The sequence below is a fragment of the Notolabrus celidotus genome, chromosome 6 (assembly GCF_009762535.1).
Source record: "Notolabrus celidotus isolate fNotCel1 chromosome 6, fNotCel1.pri, whole genome shotgun sequence".
Classification (NCBI taxonomy): Eukaryota; Metazoa; Chordata; class Actinopteri; order Labriformes; family Labridae; genus Notolabrus; species Notolabrus celidotus.
In genome coordinates, this window is record NC_048277.1 from 13,098,545 (window position 1) to 13,108,826 (window position 10,282).

General features: G+C 37.0%; 1 protein-coding gene across 1 annotated transcript; it reads right to left on the reverse strand.

The window, feature by feature from the left end:
• Nucleotides 1–4,050, reverse strand: dnaaf4 (dynein axonemal assembly factor 4). Its single transcript, XM_034684848.1, has 9 exons — nt 3,730–4,050; nt 2,662–2,809; nt 2,218–2,351; nt 1,910–2,117; nt 1,683–1,828; nt 957–1,066; nt 720–873; nt 392–497; nt 1–230 (listed from the first exon to the last, which is right to left on the reverse strand). Exons 1-9 carry the CDS (start codon nt 3,850–3,852, stop codon nt 127–129), a joined length of 1,233 nt encoding a protein of 410 aa, XP_034540739.1. The 5' UTR covers nt 3,853–4,050; the 3' UTR covers nt 1–126.
• Between the last annotated feature and the right edge of the window lie 6,232 nt (nt 4,051–10,282).

Sequence of the window (10,282 nt, forward strand, 5' to 3'; positions counted from 1 at the left end):
TTTAAGAACAAGCTGACAGAACCTTTCTGACTTTTAATAAAACAGACTGTATGGTTAAAGACATGCAGCAACTTTAAGTTATCAGTTATCAGTTATCAAACTTGTTACTGAGAGTCTCACTGTGTCTCAGTCTGCAGTTCCTTGAATAATGTCTTTGATACTCTGTGTGTCAGCCTGCAGTGCTTCGCTGTGGGGGTCAATCTTTAGAGCAGCTTGGTAGTCTTGCAGCCCTGCGGACACATGACAGCATGGAGAAGATGGACACTTAGTTATTTTAAAAAACATGCCATCATGAAACATTCTAACTCTTCCAACAGAGCTACATAAATAATGTGTTTTTATCATTCAAATCACATTATGGATAACAAAGACTAACTGTTGCTGTTCAGACCTTCTGCATAGAGCTCCAGCTGGCAGAAAGCAGATCCTCTGCGGACATGAACTCTGGTTCTGGCAGCTGCGTTTGCAGCGACTGGTGGAGTCAACAGATCAAGGGCCTGTAGAGAAACAGGATCTTTACTCCACTACATTACATTAAAGCTGTAGAGTAGCTAAACTTATATCTTCAGAGATTTAAAAGACACACTAAAAATTCTTGCACAGTAGAAACTAAATGGAAGAGATGTAATAAACAGGGCATTGTATGGAAATGTTTGTGCATATGCAGATTACAGCTTCATTTATTACCCAGATAACACAGATAGTGTAAAGCTACTGACCTGAGAGGAGTCCTCAACGGCCTTGTGTAGGTTTCTTAACTTCAGATGACATGCAGCCCTGTTTGAAAACAGAGCTGGGATCTTCTTGTTGAGCCTGATAGCCAGGCTGTATGCGTTCACTGCCCCGAGGTAGTCCCCAGTGGCAAAACATTTGCTGACAGAAGTTCATTTAGTTATTCCATGGTATTAAAAACTCCACAGTATTTATAAAAAGATCTAAAGTCAGACTTGACTTACTCTCCTTTATCCTTTAACCAGTCTGGGTTCCTCTGCTCCTCCTTCAGGTCTGTCAGCTCCTCTACATCCGAATTTGATGCACGCCTTGATTCAGCTTGTCTTTGAAGCCACTGGTTGGTTCAAATAAAAAGTGGAATTAATTCCTTCACCTCCTGTTTTTTCAAACATGGGCCTTATTTTTCACATGATTTGGAGTCCAAATGACATATAGCATAAAAAGTTATCAGATTGCTCTAGTAGCCTCTCAGTGTCATATACAAGCAGTTGATGCTTTGTAATTGACTGCAATTACAGCACAATTCACAGTTAAAGGCTGATGTTATCTACTTGAGCAATACCATGACTATTCATTTAGGATATTGATGCAAATCATGTAAAAAGAAAGGGCACAAGTCTAAAATGGCAAATTAACCTTCAATGTATGGATCACTATAGTCCTATGACTTGTTTTGCCTTGCAGTTCTCAGCGTCCTTCTTTCAACCTGTTGGGATGATTCCCTGTGATCCTTGCAGGTTTAACAAGTATGTGTACTTCTCTTGCTACTATGTCTGAGTTGCTGCAACAACCAAATTCCCTCAGGGGGTCAATAAAGTATTATCTTATCTTATCTAAAGCAAACTTTGAACTGTGCTGCACATTTGAATTTCATACCTACCACATTGTGCTCATTGTGTAGCTGTAAAGGGTAAGTATGCAGATAGTAGAAAGAGATAAGACACTCTCACCTCTTCCTCCTCTTGAACCCTTGATTCCCTGAGGGCTGTTGGGAAAACTCGAGGAGTAAATGTGACTTGAATGTTTCCAGCAGTTCTTGGGGCAGGCAGGTCCACTTGCTTTTTCTTGCTGTCTTTTGCGCTGTTGCTTCTTGGATCTAAATGCAGGAATATTTTAATTCACATACTAAAGTCAAGCAGTGTAGCAGCTTATGTGACCACACTGCAAATATACCTACTCTGTTTGACCTTCACTCCACTTGAACACTGTTTTGTCCCAGCTTTCGCTTTGTCATGACTTTCTCTCTGACTCTGGAGTTTAAGTTGGGTTTCTTCTTCTTCTAACTCTTGTCTCTTCCTCAGCTGCCACACTGCCAGCTCTGCTGTGGTTCTCTCTCGCTCAGTGTCCTTCATTTTTTGGATACCGTCTCTTTCCTCCTTTTCAAGCTGAAAACAATTAATAAGTGTGTTATATGTGTTATATGAGATCTTAAACATCTGAAAACAGATTTCTAACAGTTTATTATTGGATCACTGAATATGTTACCTTCATCATCGTCTCCAGTGCATATTTTTTCTCTGCATGCTGTTTTTCTGCCTTGGATTTGGACTCTGAAGACAGCTTCTCCTGGTATCTCCACAGCGCCCTCTCTCTGATCCCCTTCTTTGTTTCTTTATCATCTGAAATACGTTGGATTAATAAAAGTAGTGTGATTGTTGGTTATTCTGTTGGATTAGGTGGCCAGACACATTTCCCAATCATTGTTTTGATTATTGCAGTACATTTGCTTTTATTTTGTATTCTTTATTAATGGGCACACTGCCCCTATGCACTCAAAACATCAGGGGAATCCTGGTACTGTTTTTGTTGGCATCAAAAACCATCAAAATGTAATCCATGAAAATAGAATTTTCTCCACATTCCCAGAGAGAGAAAACTGATAAAAGCCATGGTGAACAGTCGCCTACAATGTCAGCTAGGTTATCTTACTTGTATCTATCATCAGATGCTCCCATAGTTTTGGGGTCTTCTTTGGCAAACTGATCACTGCAGCTCCGTTTCCAACCCTTGCTGTGCTACTGGCATCATCAACAGGCTCAAACAGGAAGGCTTCAAACAGATATGGTGGATAATGCACCTGTAAGACAAGAAAGTAGGAATTATTATAATGGATATAAACAGAGACACCAAGGCCTGTTCAAAACACATGCACTTTGAAGTGGTTATTGGTAATGCACTTGTAAGATTGTGGAAAAAACATTGTTGTAGAAGCAGTGGCGTGTCCCCAGGGGCAACCCCAAAATCCTAAAATATGATTGGCTGTTTGCCTTGTCAGAGGTGGGGTTTCTGTTAAAATCTATAATTTTGGATAAGTTAAATGTCTGACAGTAGATTTCTTTATTAGTGCCCTCAAATGTGACTTTGAAAAAACATCTTTTGTAAGTCCTTGGAAAATTAAGCTTAGAAGATTTATGTCACTTTGTCATGTTTTTTTTTAAGTCAAAAAGAATATAACAACTAATACTTTAATGATTGATTTTTTTTGTATTGCTGCTTTGCTTCCTTTGCTTTTTTGTACTGTTTTCCTTTGCATTTCTGTTGTATAATTTATTTTCTTGTAAAGTGTCTTGTAGAAACTTTTAAAGCGCTTTTATAAATAAAATGTATTTTCATTATTATCATTATCATTATCATTATTATTATTATTATTATTATTATTATTATCATCATTATTATAATGAAAGTAGGTTGTGAAGACAGAAAGGGTCAATGTTATTTATGTGTAAATGCTCTGGCCAACCCTGCCTATGTGAGAGCCTCAGTTGGGCCACCTGGTCAAAAAGTTCTGGACACACCCCTGTGTAGAAGGATGACCAAACCACATTTACAAAAACATTCACTTGATTATTTAAACTACTTCCCCCTGTCAGTACAATATAACACTGAGGTTAAGGTAACAATGAATGCGGATCCTTCGTGAACAACGTATGGCTAATGTTATGCTTGCTAAACGAGCCTCATGATATTTTGGTAATGTGTACTATCCTGTATCTTTACCTTGATGTATTCATCTGTTGACAGAATGTCCACTTTTCCGGCTGTGGCTCCTTTTAAAGGCACACTGATGTAAACCATCGACTCCGTCTGCGTCCAGGAGAAGTCTGTCACCAGCAAAGGCATCTTCGGCCTGTTGAATATTTGTGGTTGTGCTGGCGGATACTCTGAGGAAGTGTCCCCTAAATTGCACCTCACTTATAATGTATAGTGTCGTGAAATTATCGATAAAGCCAACTTCTGCTACAACAGGCTTTAGGCTCAGTCATGAACGGGAAACTAAAGGAGCATGGCGTCTCGTTGCTATGGTGACCACACGGCGTGCTGCCTTCACGTTAATCAGAAAAATAAGAGTCGAGTGTTTAACGACGCCATATCACTCTCAATAAAGGCTAAACATAATAACAACATAATAACAACAACAATAACTCTCGTCAAGTGATGAATTCTTTGGCTGGCTCTTGCTTGTCACACCAACTTCAGTTGTGGTAACTAATGAACTTAATAGCCTAGAATAGATTAGATTGAATAGATGGGATTTGTATAATCTTCAGGCTGCTTAATCTGTGGATGTTACCACAACAACAATTTTAATGCCAGTTCCAATGGCCAACTTCTTCTAGGCTACTAGAGATGGGATTTGTGTCTCATTGAAGGGAACCAGCTCTTGAGGAGCAGTTCCTTAAATAAATATAACAATGAGCCAAAGAGCTGTTCAAAAGACTGGCTCTTTGGCTCATTGTTATATTTATTTATTTTTTGGTGGGAATTATTCTGAAATATTGATTATAATTTAATTTGGCAGTGTAAACATTCCATAAAATGGTGCCATGTCCCCATGCTTCGACAGTGAGATCACTATTTTGAATTTTCCCTCACCTAAAAAACTTTGTGGCACTATAAAAACTACGCAGACGACAGATAACTTCCATGTTAACAACTTTACTGTAACATTTTCCACACAAGAAAATTTTAACAATACAGAAAAAAATATAAAAATAATGAATAAGAATGAATATATTTGTATATAAAAACTATAAATGCAACTAGAATAAAGGACATTATAAAAATGTGAATGCAAAATGTTACTACCCCACCTAGTGTTACAAACAGGAGCTCAGCTCCTTGACTCATAACCACATCAAAACAATATAAACTTATACTCGGAGTTGGTATTGGTCGTTCACGTGAAGGCAGCGTGACAACTCAGACTCATGGGGCACACAGGTGACACATAAAGGCAGAGTGGGCAATCTGCATATGAAAACAGCTCCCAAATGAACGGCTCGCAACTGCGAATCGGTTCTCATCATTCACTTGAAAGATCCATTCAAAAGACCGACTCGTTCGTCAGCGTCACATCTCTGCAGGCTACCATGACTATTGAGCTACTACAGCAGGCACTACTTTCACTATTAACTACTTCTACTATTACTATTACTATTACTATTACTCAGTGGTGGACAAAGTACACAGCTTCATTACTTTAGTCAGAGTATATATCATCCTGGTCAAACATTGCAGGATGATCTAATACAAGTGAAAGTTGTTGGGTCATATCTCGAAACATATTTTCACAAAGCATGAGTGCAGTCCAGAATGCATGGGTGAACATTCTGCTACATCATGTTTATCTACAAAACATTATTTCATATCTAAAAAGTATACCATGAAATATAAACGGCAACTTAGTCACTACAAGCACAGACACGTTGGTTTAAAATGTTTTTCTAGAATATAACAAGTTTGATAGCTATAGACCTCGACATGCTTTCTCAGGTTAGATGTTGATTTATACATTATACATTTAAAAAAATGTACTTAAGTACAGTACTCAAGTAGATTTACTTTGTTACTGTCCACCACTGCTACTACAACTACTACTACTACTACTACTACTAATACTAATACTAGTACTTGATTTACAGTACGTTTTAGGTGTGTTCAACCTTATATCTTGTTTAAATACACAACGTGACTGTGATGATAAAGGTAAGTTATAACAACTGACCTATTAATTATTCATTTTGAAGGTTTTTTAAATTAACCTTCATTACCAGTAAGTATGTTAGGTTCAACATCTTTTTAATCAGGAGACAAGCCCATACAAAGACCATAGGAAAAAATATTTAGATTGTTAAATAAAGAAAAACAAGTGCAAAGTACAAAGAAAAAAGCAACCCAATGGAGCCAGTAAAGAAGAATGAGGCCCTTAATGGTCGTACACCTCAGCAACCAGTACATTTTCAGTTTATAGCCATCCGTTTTTTACACAGAGTAACACTCTAACTGTGATTGTAATAAAATATATGTTAATGGAAAATATAATTAAGTACACAAGTATACCCTGAGTATTGAGTGTAACTGATCATTGTTTCAAGATGCTATTCATTTACAGGATGTGCACAATAATGCTGACAGAGCATCAACTTCTTTACAATGAATGCACTGTCATCCTGTGTTTGACTCTGACCATCACAGAGTTACCCTCATCACAGTATCACAGAGATAACAACAAGGCCACCAATGGTAAAACAATAGCCATGGTTGTTGTAAAACCTGACTGTTCTCTGTTGACTTACAGGATTCTCTCGTAAACTCCAACTTCATATCACAAAGAAGTTAACAACCAATACAACTATTAATAAATCCCTTTGGGAATGTTGAACATGGTATTCTTAGTACACTTTGAACAATGCAGTTATATCAGAGGAGATTTTATATCACGGGAGATAAATCCGTTAGCCAACACCATAGTTGCTTGGCTAGTTCAAGAAAACCTGCATATTTTTAACTCAAGGACATATAGCTTTATTGTTCCGTATGGCTTTAAAAGACTAGTAAACTGAGACTCCATTGTGTTCCTCAATGTCATAAAAGCCAGAGCTGTATACTGTGCAGGAGAATTATTACTAGGCTGTCAAGATGAAGTTCAAATTATCTTTATCTACTTTCATTACATTACATCAAATGGCATATGACAGGTATAATTATTACACACACATTCTACAATTGCTCCTCATTTTCATGATAATTTTTTTTTTTTTGAGATTAGAAAAACTATTTAAAGCTCCTGTGAAGATGATGTAGACAAAGTGGTACTCTTGGTCTCTTTTCTGATCTTGTCCTTCACATATGTAGGACAAGTTTTTTTGATAGAAATGTCATCCTGCTGTCATCTAAAAGTCAAATGTTGAATGACTGTTTTGAAAAATGTTCAAAAGAGTGTTACTTCAGTGGTCTGTAAAACATGTCCTTTGACACATAACCCCAGCTGTGGTAACAGGAATGAGAAATTAGCATATAGAAGTTGTCAGTCTTGTAGCTCATGGTCTCAATTGCCTTTGTTTGTCACAAAAAGTCAACAGTATTTATCAAAGTCTATTACATAACCAGTCCAAACACATCCCTAAGGGGCCTCAAAGTATGATCACCACAGATAGAGAATCAAATTTAGGAAGAAAAATGATAATGAGCAGCAGAACAAGCTGAAATCTCAGTATGACAATTAGACCTCAGACAGCTGATGATAGTCATGCATTTGGGGATTTGATTTAACCCCCTGAAAGAACATACAGTATATTTAGGATTACTTCTCTTTGTGACTTTGTAGAAAAAAAGTCAACCAGAAATGATCCTACAATTGCTCTCCTTTAACAGTAATGGGTAAGCTTTTGAAAATGATGCAGACACACAAGGCATCCTCCCTTCAAAAGGACCCTGTTAGTGTCAGTTTAAGGGTCTGTTTCCTTCCTTTTCATTGTTCGTTTGGTTGAGGCAAAAAAGCTACTTGGATCAGTTATGAAACACATGTTTTCACATCAGTGATGCTTCTTTTTCATCTTACATGGCTCAAACCAAGAGCTCCTGGGTGAAAGTCCAATGCTGTTTGAACCCATCAGTTGCTCCTGACAACTACCGTAAGTGGATCTTATCTGCCTTTCTGCTCTCTCACATGACTTCCCACATGCTGAACAGCTTTTTTGTTAGCTTTGGGTTTCTCCTATTGGTAATACATGATAATCCACCTTGTGTCGAGTGTGGTTCATCTCTTTTTCAACACTGGTTTCCCTGCTCTCAAAAAGAGACTGATACACCTTTATCCTTTTATGTCTCAAATTTTGGAGTGATTGTGGCTAATTTATGAGTTTTTAAATATCCACTTATCATAAACTCCATATCTCCAGTCAAATCAGCCTCATCATCCAATGTGTACTCCTGCCAGAGAGCTACATAACATACAAACACCCTCTGTCAGAGCTCTGTTCAATTGTTCAAGCTAGGAGGAAGGGCAGGAGGTTGATGTACAGATAAGGAGATGTGGTAACCAGCCGGGGAAAGAGCTGCAGATGGATCTAATCTTTCATAACCCCTCCTGTGCATGATGACATGTGTTGTACTGATGGGTGATCATAAAATGTCATTCTTAAAAAGGAAGGATCATCAAACTGCTCCTCAGTTAATGTTTCACTGAAGATGGAACATCTGATAATACACTGAACATGAATGGGACAACTGTTCTTACTTAGCAACAAACAGAGTAATAAAAAGTAGAAAATATAAAAGAAGTCAATGCACCAATTATAACAGATCAATGAAGAGATTCAGCTAAAGCAAACCTTTTAAAGTACCATGGTAAAGATTGAACATTCAGCCACTGTTTTATATCCTTTCCGACAGGACCGTAGCTACAACTACCCAATCGGAAAATGGACACCTGGAAACAAGTGTTATAATTTCACCTTCATAAACATAAACTATATATTATAATACAAGATATAGACTTCCTGACATGCAGATGCAAACACAGGCTATTTTTATAATGCAACCCCAATTCCAAATGAGTTTGAACGCTGCTTAAATGTCTGTGGTACACAGATTTTGATGGTTTGCAAATCATTTAAAGACAATACTTAATCATAAATAGTGCAAAGACAAAATATCAAATCTTGAAACTGAACCATTTTACTGTTTTATGAATAATTTCTGCTCATTTTAACATTTGATGCCAGCAACACATTTTAAAACAGTAGGGACAGGGGCAAGGGTTATGTTATGCTGAAAATGCAGAGAAACATTTCACAACTAGTTAGATTAAATGTATGCAGGTTAGTAACATGACTGGGGATAAAAATGTTTTTTTCAGAGAGCCTTAGTCTCAGATGTAAAGATGGGAAGAGACTTACAAATCTGTGAGAGACTGTGTTAGCAAGTAATTTCAAGAAAAATGTTACACACGGTTAAATTCCAAAAAAAGAGGAATTCCACAACTACGGTAAATACCATATTTCAACAATTCAGATAATCTGGAGAAATCTCTTTACTAAAGGGACCAGGCCAAATACTGAATGGCCATGATCTTTGAGCCCCAGCCAGACAGCACTGCAGTAAAAATAGGCAGCACTGTGTAGTTGAAATCACCACATGAGCTTAAAATCACTCCCAAAGACCATTGTCCATGAACACAGTTTGTTACTGTATCCAAAAATGCAGATTAAAACTTTACCAGGGTAAGAAGAAACCATATATAAACCTGATTTAAAAATGCTGGTGACTTGGTTTAACTCTCAAATTGGGATGTTCAGAAATTACTGATTTGCCAATAATTTAAATATGAATTACACTTCTGACTAGTAGCCAAGTAGTCTAAAGGCAAGAAAAAACTTGTAGAAAAAGTCAAAATTGAGCATCTAACACGGCTAGACACGGGATAACAAATGCGTCAACAGGTTTGCTGCACTTGGCTAATGTTAGGAAATCTAGGGTCCTCACTGTATATTAACATCCACAATCCTGTTTTTGTTACCCATCACTCGGCTCAAGTTAACCAGACACAGACTTCATAAAACTTTATCTCCATTTTCTAGATCAAAATAAGCCGAAGATCATCCTACTTCTAGCAGAACAGAGAAAAAAAAGCCTAATTCCTTCTTGTAATATTCATCTGGTTCAAAAAACATTGCACTGGTTGCAAGAAAAAATTAGGACTGATTTTAAGACTTTTTGACCACTGATAAGACACCTCTGTACTGACTGCATGCTTCATCATGCTCATCCATATCTGAACTATAAAACCATGACACCATGTATGTTATCAAGTCGAAACTTAAAGGCACATTAAGCCAAACTAAAATTCAAAGATGACATGATGACTCATTTTCTGTCATGGCAAATAGACTTTGATTTGTTGATTTGAAATCGTATCACATTCAATTTGCTTCCCTCCCTTTTAAATGGTTCTTGTGAGAGCTAATTAGTTGCTTTGTGCATTTTGTGTTCATACTAACACTTTTTATCTTGTACTCAGATTTTTGATTGTTTGTTTCCTCTTGTAGGTCATTTGATGTTAAGATCTGTGTAACCTGATTTACAAAAACTGCTTTATGATAATTTTCTTACTCAGCGTGTTTGTGGCAAACTGCAAAAAATCAAGTCCAATGAAGAGCTACATAAGTTTTTCTACATTGAGATTAGTTGATATTCTTCTTGAAAAAAGTACACTGCTAAAACTTAAAACTAAGCATGTTCTTTGGCAAATTTCTGGAAAAAAAAAAAT